The following is a 21234-nucleotide window of genomic DNA, read 5'->3' on the forward strand; positions in this document are numbered from 1 at the left end:
GGGGGGAGGAATGCCTTGAGTGTGTTGCATTATTTGGGTTCACTGTTGTCTGAGGAAACAAGACGCATGTGTTCCATTATTTTGGTTCAAAGTTTTACGTGAACCTGGATACAAATAAAAATACGACTGGAAAGCAGGGAAGAAATGAAAAAAGTCAAGGTCATGAAGGGAGCAAAGCATTTACCGTGCACCTAGCTCAAGGGGCCCCCGAAACTAAGCACCCGGTTACCGTGTACGTAGATACTGAGACTACGTGCCCGGTTACCTTGTACGTAGACACTCCATTTTAAAATTATTATTGTTTTCAGGGGGACAAGACCCCCCACTGTTGTTATAGCTAGTGACCGGTGATACCGAACTTGACCAACGTGTACCCGCGGGCCGGTATTGTTCCTGCTACAGTGCCGAGCTTGTAGCTCTCGACACAGCGCTGGACATGCTTGTGGCTCTACATCCAGAAGGCAGCCTTCCGAACAGTGTACACATCCATGTATACTCTGATTCCAGGTCAGCAGTCATGCGCCTCTCATACGGCCTTACCAACCGATCGGAAAAGGTGGCGGGCTCAATCTGGCAGCTTCTGCACACCCTCTGTCAAAGCTCCGAATGTTCAATCCACTTAAAGTGGATTCCAGGCCACACTGGACTGGCTGGGAACGAGGAAGTTGACAGCATCGCCAAAGAAGCAACAACGCTTACCCAGATTGACACGCCTATCGATTTCTCTACAGCTAAAGCCGCCATCCACCGATCGACCCGCACAAAGTGGAAGAGAGAGGTGAAACCTGGAAAATCGCCCAAGCTGAGATCATATCTCCTCAAAATTGCGCCAACAGACAACCCAGATCTGTCCTGTCAAGCCTGCAAGGAGGAGGACGAAACTATGGACCATGTGTTCCTAAGATGTCCTTCCAGCTATTGTGCCAGAAACCGTCTGCTGGGACATTTCAGTAACCCTCTTTCAGCACTTTTTAAGGACCCCAGTGTTGAGTTCCTGCGTGCTGTTGGCATCGCTAACCGTTCATGAAGCCACAGCGCCAGAAGAGAGAGAGAGAGAGATAGCTAATGCGCATAAATACATGTAAACACAGTGGGTCCACCGAAGTTCAATCCAGCCTTTTGCATTTATGTGTGGTTTTTTAAAATCATTATTGTTACCAGGGGTGCAAGCCCCACTGAAACCCCCCACTGTTTTTATAGCTAGTGCGCATTAATACATGTATGTAAACACGGTGGGTCCACCAAAGTTCAATCCAGCTGAGCACTCTTACAGAATTAAAGTTGGCATATGGGATATGGAAAATTACGATACAGATTAAAAAAAACGGAATATGTGGTAAATTTTTACTTTTGCATCCACACCCAAATGCACTGTTTTGAGGGCTAAACTGCTATAATTTTTGCTGAAGAACACATAGCTTCTAAAACCCTTGCAATTCAATTGTTTTCAAGTATATATATATATATATATATATATATATATATATATATATATATACATATATATATATATATATATATATATGAGCCATTGCCAAAACGTGGGGAAAAACACACACATCTCACAATTGTGTGCATAAAATGTGATGCATTAGTATTTATTCCTCCAAAACTTATACACATGTCAAATATAGGATGTAGAACCTGCATTAGCAGTTTCAGACCCTATGTCAGCTTTATAATCTTGCGTTTGTAAATTTTGTGCCAAAAATGTCCGTTTTTTAGTGATTCCTGGAGTGTCATTTTGAGCACACCAATGCAAACTTCCAAGAATGTCAAAAATTTAGTATTTTTGGGTGTTTTTTTTTAACCTGTGCTTTGATTCTATGCTATTTGTGATCGAGAAAGGTTCACTTGCTCAAGAAATCGGTTCATTTGTTTGCAAATAAACAAATAATTCGGATCACTTGTGCGTCAGGGGTGTCGTCACGGACTAGGTGTTTCAGAAAACACCATTATTTTTCAGTAGAATCACCACAGCTGGTTAAATCTTTTTGCTTTTCGTCGTTTATTCAATAGTTCAAAAGCCGCGATGCGCGAAAGGAACATCGGGTTCCTAGATCTACGATTTCGGTCGGCTGTTTAACATTCGCCGTTAATGGCGTCACATTGCGACGTACCGGAATCCGAATTTTAGCCTACTTTTGTTTTGAACGGATCATCAACAGTGCCCGGATATAATTGTTTTCTTTAGTGACTTCCCCTTACCCGCTTCCCCGGGAGCAACGGGGTAAAGAGAAAAACGAAAGTAGTCATTGCCATCACCCTCCGGTTACGCACAAGAATCTTGCGTTGAATGTGACGTACTGGGCTGTTTTGCGTGTTTTTAGGCTACCCTATTGAATATTTTAGTGAAATTGTGGTGTTTACATTGGATTCCTGGAACAAGAGTGTGATGTGTGAACAAACTTCGAGAGATGGATCATTTGTGTGGTTATAGATTTAGCTTTTGTGCTTAGTGATGACGTTTGGGGTGTCGTCATGCAGCCGTACAAGACTGACCGACGTACTAGAAATTACATTGTCCTAAGAGCAAACATTATTTAAGTCATGTGTGCTCTTTTTACTCAAACAAATAGACAAACATGTCCTTGTTTATCTGTCTAACTCAAAAGTACACATTTGTTCTTTGTTGGCATGATATGCCTTTTTCCAATACATTTTGTCATTGTGTCATCATTGTTATGTACAAGTAATATTTTTCATAATTGCTAATATCAATAAGTTTTCAACATATATTTCATACATGCAAGATTCATTTAGAAACAAAATAAGTCTTTATTGATCTGTGTGATCTCATAGTGCAAATTTGTTCTTTGTAGGCATGATTTTACCTTTTCCCAGTATGTTTGTCATCACTGTTATGTACGAGTACTCTTTGTCATAATTAGCAACGTAATTGTGATTGTCTACTGTCTTTGATATGACCTGGTATCTCTTTCAAAGCAAAAGAAACCTCTCTTGGGTTTTTTTATTCTTAAAGTGCGCTTTTCTCTCTGGAGACAAGACTTTTGTCTTTTCCTGTACATTGTGTTATCATTGTTATGTACAAGTCATGTTTGTCATCACTGTTATGAACAGGTCAGCTCAATTGATTTTGTGCTTTTGCCTCATTTTAGTTTAAAAATTGTTTTACACATGTGTTTTTCTGGTACTGAGGCTTTGATAACTGTATTTGTACAGCCTTTCACTATTGTGATGTGTTGTTAATGATAATGTCCAACGTGTATCCTTTCTTGTACATAACAATGATGACATGTTCTGTGCACTGCGTCATTGTTACAAAGCTTGTAATTCATATTACCATTATGAATGGAGTTCATAGTTTACGAAGTCTTTGTTTACTAAACAAATGGAATTTAAAGTCCATAATTTGCCCTGCTGCTTATCTGTTTTTGTTATCACTGTTACATACAAGAAATACAGTAGTTGCCAAACCAATAGACCCATATCTCCAAAACCGTACATCTCCTTGCTCTGATACTCTAGGAATATGAGCACTAAATGTCAATCTGTGACTGACAGAAAAGAGAGTCAAATTGGTAAGAAAATTTTTTTTGCACCACTGAGTCTCAAGAGAGTCTCTCGTTTTGGCAATTGCTCATATATATATATATATATATATATATATATATATATATATATATATTTATATATATATATATATCAGTACTAATTGCCAAAACATCAAATCATGGTGAAATGCAGGGGGGCATGCCCGCCTGAAACCCCCCAGATTCTTTTTAGGTCAAACCCCCTATGTTGTTAAAAACAAGTCAAATATTAGGTACCACAAACTGAAATTTCAAAGTCCTCTGATTTCATATTTAACTGCACTACCTTATAGAATTTATCATTCTGAGCATTTTGATACCAAATTTATACACATATAGCTTCATTTTTAACAAAGTTATGAAAATCTGAAGTTGCAGAAAAATGTTACAGTTTTCTAATTGCGAAATGTCTACACTTTGAGATGTCACAACATTCTTAAATTTGAATGGACATTCACAAAAACTTGTAGACACACACCTATGCACATAGAGAACAAGCTCAATTTTTTTCAGGGCTATCAAATAACCAGAAGATGGAAATTTATTGACGTGAACATGGCTTTTTGACCAAAACGGCAAGAAATACAAGGGGAGGTTAAAATCACCACTAGCGACCGTTGGCTTATCGGCTGCGCGTCGGGCCGTGCTGAAGGGAAGAAGAGAGAATTTATACGAAACCGGGGCGATGGTGCCTTGCTTGCGAGCCGACGGAGAGCCTCCGGTGTTTATTTACGTATAATGGCTGCGTTATTCTTGAAGAGGAATGAATGGGCTTTCTGCCGATATATTTCCGTAGTCAGTCCGATCACTGGTTCCATAAAAAAACAGCACCAAAAGTTTTCACACGCAAATCTCTTCTATTAATTCTTTAAGGACAGTCTTTAGAAATATATCACCGGAAAGAGCGTCTTCTCATCTTGAAATATCGACGAATCAGATTGCAGTATTTAATACCATACGCTCCCCGTTCCTGTTCAACCGAGGTCACTCTAAAAATCAATACACGAAACGTGCGGCCGCTGCGGTGAAAACCTCGATAGTGTTGCCTTTTATCCCGCAAGATTTAGCTTTCAAAAGAATCGTTGATTCAAATAAATAATACCACTAAAAAGAGGAAAAGCTCCTCTTTCTTCTGATATAACAAGTGTCTGTGTGTATGCATGATCACACGGTGTTTTAGGAGGGTAAAAATATGGGTTTTGGTCTACGTGACTGACAGTGCGCCACAGGGTCGCACGGCCAGTTTGCGGTACCTACAAATATTACTACGCCATTGGTCCTATTCTAATATAGTTCTGTTTTTAAACTTCAATAACTCAATAACTATTGATTTACGGCTAAAATAAAAGCCATATTCGTGTTCAGTATGAAAAATACTTCTGGAACGAAAATATATAAAATGTGTATATGAGACGGGTGCATGAGTAAAAATAAACCCAGAATATATGATCATCTTAACCAGATCTTTGCTAAATTTAATCTTTAATGAACAACAAATAGAATAATAATGATGTAAAAACATTTTTTACCTCTCCAGTAAAAAATATGTCTCACTGCCCTACGCTACTTGACCTTGACCATCAATGATTTATTTATAGAGGCACCAGCCATCCATGTGCAGGTGCTGTTTTAGCCTCTTTTTCCTGTATGCGGATTAATAATATCTTTTTGCCGATTTATTGTTTCTGCTTCTATGTACCCCATATCCATGGTTCTCAACCTGGAAATCGCCTATAATTAGCTGTAATTGCCCCCCCCCTCCCCTCCCCCCTTGTAGTGTCATCATTTATGTTACCATCTATTTTTATCGATAACACGTGGATTAAGGACAGTATTAATGATAATTAAGGGGAAAAAAACAAACACCAAACGAAACAAAACTCCCATCAATTAAATAATAAATAAATAAATAAATAAATAAATAAGTAATAAATAAAGAAATAAATAATGCTATTGATTATCACAATACAAATATTGATAATGAGAAGAAGAAGAAGAAAAAGAAGAAGAAAAAGAAGAAGAAGAAGAAGAAGAAGAAGATGAAGAAGAAGAAGAAGAAGAAGAAGAAGAAGAAGAAGAAGAAGAAGAAGAAGAAGAAGAAGAAGAAGAAGAAGAAACACGGTCATAACATCAATATCAAAAACAATAATACTAACAATAGAATTGATTTCAGTAAAATAATGAAATAATATTAAAATAAATGCAGTAATATTATTATAAATCAGAATTTCTAAAAGGACACTACTTGGAATCCGCCGATTGTATGGGATCAGATACCTTGTATGAATACGTTGAATTAGATAATTCAATCCATACAATATGAGGCTATATCTTCAGATCACCATCCTTTTTTTTTCAAGAGGAAAGCAGATGTCTACTCTCATTTTGTGTTTGGTCATTCTATTGAGTTACATCTATAAGACCAATCTCCTCGTGGTCTAAGGAGTGGAAATATGATGTATATACTCAACTATTGCATTTTTTTTTCTTTTTGTAGACGGTCACATCCTTTTACCGACATCCTCTTGTGTAAGGAGTGGAAAGAAAGATGTAGAGACGCATGTTTTAAATCACTTTCAACTTGTTAAGTGGCTTGTTTTTGTTTTGTTTTTTCGACATCATTTCCTCCATACTTGAATGAAATGGATTGAGATATATTCATATATTTCATTCGGATAGAGAGATAGAGGGAGGGGGGAGTGTAAAATTATATTGCTTATATATATTAAAGGTAAGAGTTAAAAATAATAGCCATGATGACGATGATAGTAATAACGATAGCCATAAAGACAGTGGTAATAATAAAAACAACAATGATAACAGAGGCAATAATAGAAACAACGATGAATAACAATAATACTACTACTACCAATAATAATAATAATAATGATAATAATAATAATAATGACAACAACAACAACAACAACAACAACAACCACGGCAACAACAATAATAATAATAATAATAGAAATAATAATAATAATAATAATAATAATACAGTATAAGTAAACAAATAAATATGAAGAACAACTTTTCTTGGAGCATACCCATATTCTATATCCCCAGTCCCCCTCCCCCCGCCCCCCCCCCCCCCATTTCCCAGCCCCAGATAATAATAATAATAATAATAACAATAATAACAACAACAGCAATAATAATAATAATAATAATAATATTAATAATGATAATAATAAGGACAACAACATGCTGACGCTACTGTGCAGGATGTGGGAGCGGCCGGACCATTCATTGTTTTACACACTTAACTATGGCAGGCCTCTCTGCCTGCACACAATAAATTATGGCTCAAGGAACAAAGAGCGTGTACGAACGCAACGAGACACAAGCACGAGACTAATGCTCTGGCACGACACTAGAAGGGTTGTAAATTATTCAGACCAAATGGGCGAGGGCGTTAAATCGTATTAACTAAGTTAATAGGTAAGCAATCCAAGCTCTTTCCTTCACTTTAATTTTTTTTCTCTTATTCTTTGTTTTTCTTTTTTTTTTGCTTCTTCTTTCTCCTTCTTCTTGAACATTTAGAGTTTGGAGCCAAAAAAGAGGCAGAGAGCCTAATGAAATTCTTCGGGCCAGACGTGATCCAAAAGAGCCAAATTTCTGGTATTTGGCTCCAAACCGACAAACCTGACTGTGACTATTCGGACACGAACACAATCCTGTGGAGCATCAGCCCTGACACCCCCCCCCGTGTCATTTCTGGTAACCTCGTCCCTGATCCCTCTAAGATCATTTCCTGTAAAACGAGGGGGTGAGAATAGTGAGACATGGGTTATTCTCACCTTAAGTTTAGTTAAGAGTCAATAAGAGGCCAGAGGGTGGGCTAAAAAAGTAAAATTACGAATTTTAGATTTTTCACTCACCACTTGTAAGTCGAAGTGCAAGGGTCACAACTAGAAAGTCTATACAAAGGTGTTATATTTATGTGTAGAAGAAAAAAAGAGCGAACAGCCGTTGAAATTTGGATGCGTGTATTGGGACACAGCAACATGTCCGTTTATGCTCTTGTGTATATTCGGACACGGGTGTCCTTCTATTAATAGACCTACTACTATAGCATGAGTGCGAGTAATTTACATTGTGGGTCTTTTTCTTTTTGAAAATGACATGCTTCTCTTTCTTTTTGGACCAATGCTTCTTTGCGGTTTGCATAAAATTGCAGTGACTGGGAAATGCGTGATCGGCGTTGGAGGGTGCTGAAAACCAATCTCTACCGGAAATGACCCTAGCCCTAGCCTAGGGGGGACCATGGCTGAGGTTCCACAGGATCGTATTCGTGTCAAAATAGTCAAACCGTTGTAATTTTATATACTGTCACTCCTGTATGCTGATACACTACTCTAAGGCTAAGGTTTTAGGGGTCAAACCAACATATTTTTATCTGTTGAACACGTTTTTTTTAATGGCCACTAAAACCATTTAGAGCAAATCAGTGGTTTTCTATAAATCAGGGGAACATCCCCTTTGCCACCCTCTCTATTGTAGTGGGTTTTTTTCTTTTTTTCTCTTGGTTATCAATTTGTCCTTTGAAAACTTAATTAGCGTTTTATTTGTTGTCACTCTTAAAACAAATTTTTTTGTATCCTCAGACAATTTTGGAATGCAGAGTGTGCAATGAGGTCTTCCGGTTTCAAGGAGACAAAGTCCCACGTCTGCTGGTGTGTGGACACACGTGCTGTCATCAATGTTTGACACGGTTGCCTCTACACGGACGAGCTCTATTATGCCCATTTGACAGACAGCCGACAGAAATCGGTGACTCGGGAGTCTGGGGGCTAAAGAAAAACTTTGCTCTGCTAGAGTTGCTGGAGAAACTCCAGTATCCTCCGCTAAGCCCATCGAGATCCTTGCCAGATAGTGTACTTGCTAGAGAACAAAGTGTAAGTTTGATGAGCCGTGTTCATGCCATACAATACATGTGTGTCTTTGTTAGACGTTTCATTGTTTGTGATTCACATTTATAATTGTCTTTTTTTCTTGCCAGAGCATACTGCTGTATTGAATGTTGAATAAAAAGGCCATACCAGACTCCTTTTTGAAATTATAGCTTGAAAACCTTAAACAGTCACTTGACTACTGTTAACTTCTGACTCCATTCTTAGTTTCCTGACTTGCATTTAATTATGTAAAATGTCTACATTTTAAATTGTATTTTATATTAAACAATCTGAGCAATTTATAAACTATTAAATCATAATTCTTTTGGTACATTCGAAATTGTCCAAGACGCCCACTCATTGTCGTTGAGAAATGTGGTTGTCTTAGACAGTGATTGTCTTGGGCAGGTGGCCATTATTTATTATATAAGTTCAAGAATGAAAAAGACTTTTGTTGGGGTGCTGTAAAATTCTTTTTTCCGCAAATACCCTGTGTCGATGTGAGTAATTTGCATGTCTTACCTTGGTTTTTGAGATAATAGTTGAAAACATTTATTCTAGAGAGGTGAGCAGAGTAAGCCTGATTCCCCATTTTACTGAAACAAACGAAAACATTATTGTTTTTTTGTTGTTGTTCTTTCAGCTTTCTATTACCTGTGATGAAAATGAGCTGCATACGGCCATCTTGTTCTGCACTGTGTGTAGCACACATCTATGTGTGGAATGCTCGGAGAACACCCACTCCACCCGCACCCTGGCTCGCCACAAACGTGTCCCGATATCAGAAAAGCCCAAAGAAAACCCCAAATGTTCGTATCATCCCATGCACCTGGTGGAGTTTGCCTGTCTGGAGGAAGAGTGCAAGTCTTCTCCTCTGATGTGCTACATCTGTAAAGACTACGGGCGACATATGAAGCATAAGGTATTGCTTGTACTGTAAACCTGGAAGTGTAAATGTGAGGTGTTAAAAAATTTTTTTTTTTATCAAGGTGTTTTTACACCCCCATTGACACACTGGATGTTCAAGACTACAGAGATATTTGGTTGTGCAAGAGATTGAACCACCTCTTCACTTTTGTCATTCAACGTACCGGTGTCTGTGGTGTAGCTGTAAGCTCTTCGCTGTTGGACCTGAAGATGTGAATCTGTTTGGATGCTGTACCCCTCTCAGCCCAGGTTGGCTCTGATAGGCGAAGTTGAAAATTAAATGGTATACACTTAACTGTCAACTCTATTAGGCCATGTAAGAAGCAATACCTCAGAGTTTAACATCCATCTGCGAAAGGATTTAAGCTAAATAGTAAATTTTAGTAAAGCGCCTTTCCCAAGGACACAATGTCAGATTGAGCTGGGGCTTCAAACCCTCAAACCTACAATCTCACGATTTCGGGTCCGGTAGCCTAGCCTCGGAGCTACTGATGCCACGAGGCAGAGTTGAAGCAGCCTGCCAACTAAATAACCTGAAAGTGTGTCATTGGATCAGCAAAACATTAACAGTTACAAATTCTTTCCCCGTTCAACAGGTTATTCATTTTCGTGTTTTCCTCAGCATGCTTTATTAGAGACTGAGACAGAAAGTGTTCAGACGTCAATCAAAGTCAACTAAATAACCTGAAAGTGTGGCATTGGATCAGCAAAACATTTACAATTACAATTTTTTCCCCCAATTAATGTGTTATTCATTTTCGTGTTTTTCTCAGCATGCTTTATTAGAGACTGAGGCAGAAAGTGTTCGGACATCAATCAAAAGCGCCGTCCAGCATATACGATCGTTTGCCGAGGAAGTGACCGATTCTGCCCGTAAACTGAGCGGAGTTATTCAGCAGATTGAGGGCGCTATGACTGTAATCCAGAGCTCGGAAGGCGACGCCACGCCTCAACAAGTATGTCACAGTTTTTTATGTTCGTTTGTGGGACGGTATTAGATATGTGTTGGTTTTTTCTTAATTTATAAAAATATTTGTAAAATATTTGTAAAATGAAAACATTTTAAAAAATTAAAAATTTAATTTTTCTATTATATTTTTTTGGGTACATTTTTATTAAAATCAAAAAACAATAATAAAAAAAAAAATATTTAAAAAAATAAAATTTGGAAACATTTACAAAATATTTTAATTTTTTTTTGTATTCGTTTCTTTCTATGTTGCTTTTACTATCCAAGTGTAGCTGACTAATAGCCTGTGGTGTCCGGGGAAGTTATGTGATTATGGAATGCTTTAGCAAGTACTTTGAGAGATATCAAATTTTTTGATTCCTTCAAATGTCAGCTGAAGTCGTTTCTGTTTTTAAATTAATAAGATGAATATTTGGAATAATTTTCTTTAGTCAGAACACAATGTTTTATGTTACTGTTGTATGTTGTACTGTATTGTAAAGCGCTCAGAGCCTGTGTACTTAATTTGGGGTTGAGCGCTATATAAATGTAATTTATTATTATTATTTTATTATATTCTGTTGGAAAAGGTTTGAGAACACGCAAACCAAGCAAGTAAAGGTCATAAACCTATGAATTTTCAGAAACACAAATAAAAATAAGTAGAGCTCATTTATGGAGGAGTTGAGATGTTTGGCTATACATATAAAACGGGATGAACTAACTGAAATAATGACTAAAATTACGGTCGAATAAAAACAGTTGTCAACATAAGGAGGGTTAAAATTGAATGCCCATAATTAATTTAAAATAGGTTTTGTAGATTTGAAATCTGCCCCATTTTTTCATTGTCTGGAAACATGACGTTTTATTCCAAAATGATGCCTGTATCTCTCATCATTTGTTCTGGGGCAGCTTTCAGCTGATGGAGATACAATTTTAACTAAACCCTTATTGTGCTTTGGAAGAAAAAAACATCCCCCCCCCCCCCCCCCCAGGGCAGTGCCACTGACTGAAGTGTCATTAGGCCATTCCCAAAGGGGGATATTATCATGTTCTTATGCACAGTAGAATTGTAAATGGGCTGATTTATCAATGTCATGCTCATTCTGTGCCCGAACAACATAGGGGGAACTGCTGCTTTTTCTTTCCTCATCCTTACTTTCGTCTTTTTTCCTTTACTTCTTTTGTATGTTTGTCCCTCTCTTGTGAACTGCTATTTCCGGGGTGCCTTGATAGTCAAAGCAGACTTTGTGCCGTTGAGGCTAGAGAGGTGAGCAGAGTAAGCCTGATTCCCTGTTTGGACTTCTCTGTTGACATCCACCCCTTGGCGCTCATATGACCTCATGCAGTTGCGAGCGCTGTAAAACCTTACTAAAAGTAAAAGAAGTGTCCCTTATTGATTCTGTACTGAGATGTATTATTAACCTTTGAGTCTGTAGAAGCTGCAATGATAAACACTGGTCGTGAACTACTGAAACGGGATGGAGGTTTTTGTGGAAAAAAAATCCATTCCATATTTATCTCAGCTACATCTTTTGTTTTTCACCCAATCCTATATTTTCTTACAGTGGTTGTTGATGTTTGCTGTGTTGTTTTGTCTTGAGTGCTATCTGTCCTTTATTGTTGAGAAAACTACTGCAAAAAAAGTCCCGTTGAATCTGTTGATTGATCAATAATAATAATGATAATTGCATTTATACACCGCATATCCATGCTCTGCAGCATGCTCAATATGTTTTACACTTATTATCCCAGCAGACTATAGAACACTCAGAAACATTCTCAGATTTCTCTGCAGCATACAATGCTAGCAGCTGCCGATTGAAACACTAACAAACTGACTGGATATTTTGCTGTCTGTAGTCAGGTACCCATTCCCCCCTGGGGGAAGTGAGAAAAATTCATGTTAAGTTCTTTTCCCAAAGACACAACAGCAAGCCTTTGATTCTGTTTTTAAACCCATCGCTTTTTTGTTCAGGAACTCGTCAACATAATCACCAGACCACCGAAGCCACTGACTGATCACAGAAATGTTTTCTGTATTTTTCCTTGACCAGGTGACGGGAACAGCAGAACAAGCCAGACTCAAGATCAAGACATATTTCAACGAGCTGCGAGAAAACCTTAGTCGGCAGGAGATTGCGGCGTTGGCGGCCGTGGACACACACATCAGGGAGAAGCTTTGCTCTCTGCGCCAACAGCAGGAGGACATGGCTATCCTCATGTCGCAGATCTCTGCCGTCTGCCACCAGTGTGAGAACACGCTGCAACAGGTGGGGACACTGGGGGGAGGCCATATTGTATGTGTCGCAGTGTGGGGGGGGGGCATATTGAATGTGTCGCAGTGTGGGGGGGGGGGGCTGAATGTTTCAAAATGGGGGGGGGGGGGGCTATTGGAAAGTTTTCCCGTTTGAAGGGGGGGCCTAATTTAATTTTTTCTCAATTTGGAGGGGGGGGGGGGGCAAAATGAAAATAGTCCCCCCGTGGCAGGGGGGGGGGGGGGAAATTAAAAAATTTATAAATTGGAAGAGGGGGGGGGGGGGGGGGCTTTATATTGAATGTGTGGCAGTGTGAGGGGGGGGGGGGCATATTGAATGTGTCGCAGTGTGGTGAAATCGGGGGCTCATCAGTTTTTGGACATATGGAGTTATTGCTATCATGTTAAAGCATCTGACTAATATGAAAAGGTGCTCGTGATGATGTTATAATAATAATAATAATAAATAGCATTTATACTGCGCATTTCCATTTCCTAAAAGATGCTCAATGCGCATTACAATGAAAAAGACATCACATCTTAAAAATTAATCGACACAAATGTGTACGTAAAACAAAGTATTATACATATAATATAAATGCATATGTGTAAAATTTTATACCAGAAAAACAGTCTCGCAGTGAGGTTGAAAATGTGTTCACTAAAAATATACAATGCAATATAAATTCACGAACAGTCAAAATACAGTTGAAACGTGAGTAACTAGAAACATTCATTAAAACATTAATTCTATACAGATAGAAAAACATTTCCACTCTATCTCTCTCTCTCTCTCTCTCTCTCTCTCTCTCTCTCTCTCTCTCTCTCTCTCACTCTCTCTGTCTGTCTGTCTCTCTCTCTCTCCCTCTCTCTCTCTCCCTCTCCCTCTATCTCTCTCTCTCTTTCTCTCTCCCTCTCTCGCTATCTCTCTCTTTTCTCTCTCTTTTCTCTCTCTATCTCTCTCTTTTTCTCTCTCTCATTCTCACTCGCTATTTCTTCAGTCTCACAGTCTGGCATACACATGCATATATATCACAGTACATCATTATGACAGGTATGCTTTTGTGAATAAAAAATGCTTCAGCTGATTTTTGAAAATGGAAATTGTTGGGGCAGATCTTATTTTATATGGGATTTCGTTCCATACCTGGGGACCAAAGAACAAAAAGGAACGCTCGCCGTATGTTTTGTAGTTTTGTTTTGGAGTTTTAAGAATTAGATTGTCAGAGGCTGATCTAAGGGCTCTAGGTGGATTATATAATTCCAGGAATGTTTTAAGATAAAAAGGTGCACTATCATTTATACATTTAAAACAGAGAACGGCAGTTTTGTATTTAATCCTTTCTTTTATTGGCAGCCAGTGTAGTTCTTTCAGAATTGGTGTTACGTGGGCTGATTTCTTTTGTTTCATTATCAATTTTGCTGCTTGATTTTGAAGTACTTGTAACTTTGATAGTTTTTCGGATGTCAAACCGGACAAAATAACATTACAGTAATCTAACTTTGATAAAATGAGTGTTGTTACAAGTGTCTTGGCTGCTGCTTTAGTTAAATAATTTCTTACACTGCCAATTTTCTTAAGCTGAAAGTAAATACTTTTGCTGAGCTGGCTTATTTGGGAGGACATAGACATATCATAATCCAACTGAACCCCTAGATTTTTAAGACTTCTTTTTGAACGAATGGTATGGTTATTAATATCAATTTGTAGCTCTGGGAGATTTTTAATGGCTTTTGTATTTCCACTCAACATTATTTCCGTCTTGTCATCATTTAGTTTCAATTTATTGCTGGTCATCCATATTTTTAAATCTCTAGTACATTGTTCAGTAGAGTCGACTAAAAGTGGTATTTGATCGAAATCAATAGACTTATAAATTTGAGTGTCATCAGCATAAAGATGGTAATTCATGCCATATTGTCTTAAAATATCAACAATAGGTTGTGTATACATTGTAAACAAGACAGGTCCAAGAACAGACCCCTGAGGAACACCACATCTAAGCAAAACATTATTAGAACACGTGTTTCCAACCACAACTGCTTGTGTTCGATCCTTAAAATATGACTCAAACCATCGCAGGACAGTACCCTTTATGCCAAAAGTAGTATTTAATCTCTCGAGTAAAATACCATGATCAATGGTATCGAATGCAGCCGAAAGGTCCAAAAGAGTAAGAAGACATACCTTTTTTTCATCAATATATTTTAAAATATCAGTACAGACCCTAAGTAACGCTGTCTCGGTACTATGGTGTGCCTTATATGCTGACTGATAGACTTCGCTAAGATTATTTGCTTTAATATGATGTAACAGTCTATTAGATACAACTTTTTCAAGAATTTTGGAAAGGAAAGAAAGATTTGAAACTGGTCTAAAATTTTTAAAGTCCTTTTCATCAAGTCCAGATTTTTTCAAAAGGGGTCTAATATGGGCTGTCTTAAAGCAATTTGGTACTGTGCCTGTGAGGAGAGAATCATTTACAATTTGGGTGATATGTGGAAGAAGTTCATGCAAACATTTTTTTAAAAGGCTGGTGGGCATAGGGTCTAAGGCGCAACTTTTTGATAGACTATCTAATATGATCTTTTTGATTTCTTCTTCCGTTGCTGGAGTAAAATAATCGATGACTAACCCTTTAAACTGATGGTAATTTGGGGCAATTGCGCACATTTTATCGAGCTCTTGTCTGATGGAGGTGATTTTTTTAGAAAAAAAGTCTGAAAAACTACTACAAAGATCTCTATCGGTGCCAGGGGGTAATACAGCTCTGTTTTGGTTGCCAAGCAGTTCACTAGAGACATCAAAAAGTTCCCTACAAGTTTTAACATTTTCAAATTTTGACAAAAAGAAAGTACGCTTGGCTTTGGTAATCATTTTACTAACAGAATTCTTCATAGTAATAAATATTCCCTTATGCACTTCAAGTCGTGTTTTTCTCCATTTTCTTTCCGCTTGTCTTTTTTCTTTTTTTGCAGCCTTTATTTCTAAATTAAACCACCTACCAACAGGTCGATGAGATAATTTTCGTTTTTTAACTGGAGCATGATCATCTAAAATATTCCTCATGATGGTATTGAGGGTTTCTATATTAAAAGGGGAACTAATAGCAAGAGCATCACGAAAGTCACATTGAAACTGGTGTAAATTTATATCGTTCAGATTTCGGGAATTAACTGTTTTTATTTCTTTCCTTGGTCTTTTGATGTTCAAGTCAACAATAAGAAGATAATGATCGGAAATGTCTTTGTCCAGAACGTTTATGCCTTTCACACAGTTCTTTTCAATAGGAGAGATAACCCAGTCTAGGATGTGCTGACTTTTATGTGTTGGTACTTGTACGAGTTGTTTTAAATCATTTTCTGTCAGCAGGTTGCTTATATTTTTAGTGACAGGGTTTTCAGAGCCAAAATTAAAATTAAAATCGCCAGTTATAATGAATGGTGTACTTTTCATCTTCAGAGATGAAATTAAATTTAGAAATTCCTCTATAAAAACGGATGATTTGATATAATTTTCTTTACTCGGTGGTGGCCTGTATATGCAGCAGATGGTAATGCTTTGGGACTGCAGCTGGAAGGACATTAAAGCAGCCTCACATGAGTGACAGGGAATCTTTTTCACACTAACTTGTGCTAAATTAGTTCTAAAAATAAATACTACTCCTCCTCCTCTACGCCCAACACGAGGGAAAGACTTAATTGAATAACCTACTGGACATATTGCTGATAAAATCGCATCGTCACCGTACTCCTGCAACCATGATTCTGTTATACAAAAAATATCAAGGTTCATCTCAATAATTAAATCATTTAACTCGTCTGCTTTATTCCGGCATGACCTGGTGTTGAGGCACGCTACTCTCACATTTTGTATTTCTTCTTGCAAAAAGTTTCGACAGTCGATTTTGACCAAATTGTTAATGTTAGTTCTGTTTTTCGGTCTACTGCTGATGCACGAATTTTCTAAATCATAAACACTTAACACCACAGGGATTGTCCTTTGTTTTCGTCGTCCACCTCTTTTCTTTCTTCTCGTTTTTTTCCACTTCACTGGTATAACACTAACACACGAACAAGAGCTGGGAGAAACACACGTATTCACACATTTGTTCCCGAGCACAGAGTTGGAAAAGACTCGGTGAACAGTTTTCATGAGACACTCAGGAGAAAAAATTTCTTTGTTGTTGTAAACGTTCGAGGGTTGACGGAGTGTAGACCCCAGAAGATGAAAAAATGTCCAATAGAAAAATACCAAGTCAATCATGGCGAATTGAAAACTGATAATTTAATTGAAAATACTGACTGTTTTTGTACAAATCCTACATCACCACATACACTGTCAAATGACGAATACACTGATATAAAAATCCACTGTATGAATAACTTAAAAATGCACTAGAAACTGTTATAATCGAGAGAGATTATGGAGCAGCCTGTCAGGCGCTCAACACAACTCATATGTGTATATATTGAACTTTTTTGTATGGAAATGAATATATACGAGTTTAGAGAAGGCGGACGTTACGCAATGTTTCAAGTGAGATTAGGGAGAAAGTGGCCGTCAAAGTTAAGTGGCTCTTAAAGCTGGATACTTGTACTTCTCACAAAATAAAATTTTTTTTTTTCTTGTAACGTTTGTAACTTTGGCTTTATACATCTGTAAAAATGACTACTCCCTCTTCCCCCTTCGCATTTTTTCTGTCCTATTACGACACTGTCCCAGGCGTCCACCTGTCTAAGACTACTGCTTTTCTTTTCGACATCGGGTGGCCCTCTAGGATAATTTTTACAGTATTTTTGTTTTTACTACTTTGTTTCCTAGTAGGATGACACCAGTCATTACTGTTGTTTCTTTGATAACATTGTGGAATCAGGTTACTCGCAATTTTGGGGCATACAGAGTTATTGGTATAATCTTAAAGCCTGTTTATTTGCCTTGCCTTTGATTAAAAAAAATACTCATCTATTTTGAACAGAAGTTGAGATATTTGCCATTGAAGGAGGTAAGGATTGTCTGGTGTCAGAGGTAAAATTTGTGAGAATATGGTCACAGAAGTTTGATGATTTCCAAAGCTTGAGTGTCTTTGGAAACTGTAATTTTAGGTTTGTTGTGCATTTAGTCAACATTTTTCAACAAAGTCCACACAGAAATATGTTTTCAAATAGACGTATCAGATAGTGAGCCTAAAAAGAGCTTGATAAAAAATTGCCGGAATGGAAAAATGTCCGTTTCTTTGATTTCATTATTTTGATGAGCGCCCGGTTTCTCCAGAATGTTTCAGATATTTTCTTTTCTTTTAGGAAGACACCAGTATTGTACTATTACTGTGGTGTCCACATAACAGCAACCCACATAAGAGCCTAATCCTAAGCTTGTTTAATGGAATTTTCCTATATAAATAATCCCCTTTAACACTTTGCCCCCACTGGAGGCCGATCGGCGACTGTAAGAAGCTGTACCTTTTCCCCTCGGGATGCCGATCGGCGACTGTAAGAAGCTGTACCTTTTCCCCACTGGAGGCCGATCGGCGACTGTAAGAAGCTGTACCTTTTCCCCTCGGGATGCCGATCGGCGACTGTAAGAAGCTGTACCTTTTCCCCTCGGGATGCCGATCGGCGACTGTAAGAAGCTGTACCTTTTCCCCACTGGAGGCCGATCGGCGACTGTAAGAAGCTGTACCTTTTCCCCTCGGGATGCCGATCGGCGACTGTAAGAAGCTGTACCTTTTCCCCACTGGAGGCCGATCGGCGACTGTAAGAAGCTGTACCTTTTCCCCACTGGAGGCCGATCGGCGACTGTAAGAAGCTGTACCTTTTCCCCTCGGGATGCCGATCGGCGACTGTAAGAAGCTGTACCTTTTCCCCTCGGGATGCCGATCGGCGACTGTAAGAAGCTGTACCTTTTCCCCTCGGGATGCCGATCGGCGACTGTAAGAAGCTGTACCTTTTCCCCTCGGGATGCCGATCGGCGACGGTGTGATATAGCATTTACCACATCTGTATCCTGGTCCGTGGGGATAAGTGTTGCGTGCTCTGCGTACTGCGTGGGGGGGATAGTGTTAACAGTCTTTGATCAGACTTTGATCTTCAGAGCGCGCACAGGACACTTACACACCAACAAGCACCTAAACAGAATTAACCCCATGTGGGAACCCCATTGCAGACACTGTGACTACCACAAGGAGACCGTTGAACATCTTCTCCTTCACTGCCCAAACCTGGCAGTTCTTTGACGCAGGCTCCTACACACACCTACAGACTTACAAAGCCTGCTCTGCTCTGGCGTTGACCAGATGACAAGGACATGTGGTTACTTGAAGGAGGCATTGCACTGCCAAGAGCGAAATGCTTGCAGTTAAGGGGATTTAAAAACAACAACAACAGCAACCTTTTACTCTAGCAGCAAACTTCGTTGCTATAAATTATCTGAAATAAATTGTTTTTTTTTGTTTTGTTGCAGGACGACACCAAGATTCTGTTGGCCAAGCCGGAGGTTGGGAACCTGCTTGACACTCTACAGAAGCAGCAGCAGCAGTTTATGGGTCTGCCGGACCAGATAGCCTTAGAGCCAACCATCCCTATCACATTCACTAAGGTCAGGGGTTGTGTAGTTGTTGTTGATGAAAGGCTGTGTGTGTGTGTGTGTGTGTGTGTGTGTGTGTGTGTGTGTGTGTGTGTGTGTGTGTGTGTGTGTGTGTGTGTGTGTGTGTGTGTGTGTGTGTGTGTGTGTGTGTGTGTGTGTGTGGGGGGTGATGATGTGTGTGTGTGTGTTTGTGTGTGAATGTGTGAGTGAGGGAGTGAATGAGGGAGTAGCCTACATATGTGTGGGAGTACATTTGTGTGTCTGTGAGTGCCTGTGTACTTTAATCGGGGTTGAGCACTATATAAATGTGATTTATTATTATTATTTATGTTTGTCTGCACAGTCGTCACGATGTAAATACAAGTATATTCACATGTGTGTGTGTCCGTGTGTCTGCGTGTATATGTTGTACACATACCTTAAGTGTAAATTTGAGTGTACGCATATGTGCAGTATGTTTTTTAATTTTTTAAATTTTGCAATATACGAAGAAGGTAGAATGAGTAGTGTTTTTTTTCTTTTGCAGGATAACCGAGTGCATATAGGACCAAAAATCGAAATGCGAGTGGTCACCCTAGGTCTTGATGGTGCGGGCAAAACAAGCATTCTTTTCAAATTGAAACAGAATGAATTTATACCAACAATACCGACAATAGGTAAGTTCTGTACTGTTGGTGAGTCAGACTTTAACGGTAGGTGCTCTGATGGGGTTTGCTCCTTCTGTCCGATCCAACGTCTATTTTGCTCTTACTTTCTTTTTTCCCTGTAAAAATTACTTAAAAAAATCCTTCACATGTCTTCTGTATGTGGGTGGTTGGCAGGTGCTCTGGTGTGGTTTGCTTGCTCCTTCTTTCCTATCGGACATCGGTCGTCCTTATCTCTTCCTCTCCTTCTTTTTTATATATTACACTTGTAACACCTCTGATCTTGGGCATTTATAATTATGACGTTATTGTGTTGCAAGTGTCGTAAAACTCATATACTGAAATGAGATTACAGAAAGTGCTTTCTGTGTGTTTTTCTCAAAATTGTTCACTTGTTTTCTGTGTTTTCCTCCCAGGTTTTAATGTGGAGACAGTGGAATACAAAAACTTCAAGTTTACGATCTGGGACGTCGGCGGTCAACACAAGATCAGGCCTCTGTGGAAACACTACTACTTCAATACTCAAGGTGTGTGTGTGTGTGGGGGGGATGGGGGGATGCTCATGTTGGGTAAAAATGTTTTTGTAATGTGGGTGTTTTACACCTCCATCAACCCAATTTAGATTGTGCAGGTTGGGTTGCGGGCTTTGAGGTGAGAGTGAGAGGGAGGGAGGGAGGGAGGGAGGGAGGGATTATGTCTGGAATGCTCTGGGCTGACCCTGACAATATATTATAGAATGATTGTGAAGCGAATATACTTTGGGGGTCCCTTCGGTCATTTGGACATTTCTTAAGGAAGTCACGTGAGTTTTTTTTATCTTCCGTCCCCAGCTGTGATCTTTGTGGTAGACAGCAGCAATCGAGAGCGACTTGACGAGGCACAGGGAGAGCTGGTGAAGCTGGTGCATGAGAAGGAGCTGAAGGACGCGTCGCTCCTCATCTTTGCCAACAAGCAGGTAGGCTCTGCTTTGCCGTACTCTGACAAAACGCCTTTTTCAACTTTTTCTTATTCACAGCAGTTTAGAGAAATCAGCTTTTTTTGGTTTTCTTATGATATCTAAACTATTTTGCCGAATACATCAACGGTTGGTCTCGCTCTCCGAAGAGAAATGTCGTTCCCTATGCTCGACAGATATAAGAAAACCGAAAATCGTTGATTTCTCGAAACATGCAGTGAATTTGTAGAAACAATCGAGACTTACCTGTAAGATGATGATTGTTTCTGATTTTGACGATCTGTCGTCAGGAACGGAGTGGTAATATGGGATGCGCGCTAACCGATCCAGTCACTCTTCAGCCAGTCACAGTTGATGTGAGCATGCCCATAGTGTTATACATGTAGTACAACTTTGGCATGCACAATATAATATAATATCATCATAGCAACACCAATTACCTGAGCACTGTATGTCATACACAT

General features: G+C 38.9%; 1 protein-coding gene across 1 annotated transcript in view; it reads left to right on the forward strand.

Annotated features, from left to right (window-relative positions):
* The window catches only part of LOC101858438 (E3 ubiquitin-protein ligase TRIM23), a 28879-nt gene that overhangs the window by 2220 nt on the left and 5425 nt on the right, over window positions 1-21234 (forward strand). The window contains exons 2-9 of the mRNA XM_005107008.3: window positions 8162-8452; window positions 9093-9371; window positions 10150-10332; window positions 12386-12601; window positions 19049-19183; window positions 19698-19827; window positions 20232-20342; window positions 20646-20770. Of these exons, the coding sequence (XP_005107065.1) occupies window positions 8162-8452; window positions 9093-9371; window positions 10150-10332; window positions 12386-12601; window positions 19049-19183; window positions 19698-19827; window positions 20232-20342; window positions 20646-20770 (1470 nt within the window). The remainder of the gene's footprint in view (window positions 1-8161; window positions 8453-9092; window positions 9372-10149; window positions 10333-12385; window positions 12602-19048; window positions 19184-19697; window positions 19828-20231; window positions 20343-20645; window positions 20771-21234) is intronic.

The sequence above is a fragment of the Aplysia californica genome, unplaced genomic scaffold, assembly GCF_000002075.1.
Source record: "Aplysia californica isolate F4 #8 unplaced genomic scaffold, AplCal3.0 scaffold00568, whole genome shotgun sequence".
NCBI classification, from domain to species: Eukaryota; Metazoa; Mollusca; class Gastropoda; order Aplysiida; family Aplysiidae; genus Aplysia; species Aplysia californica.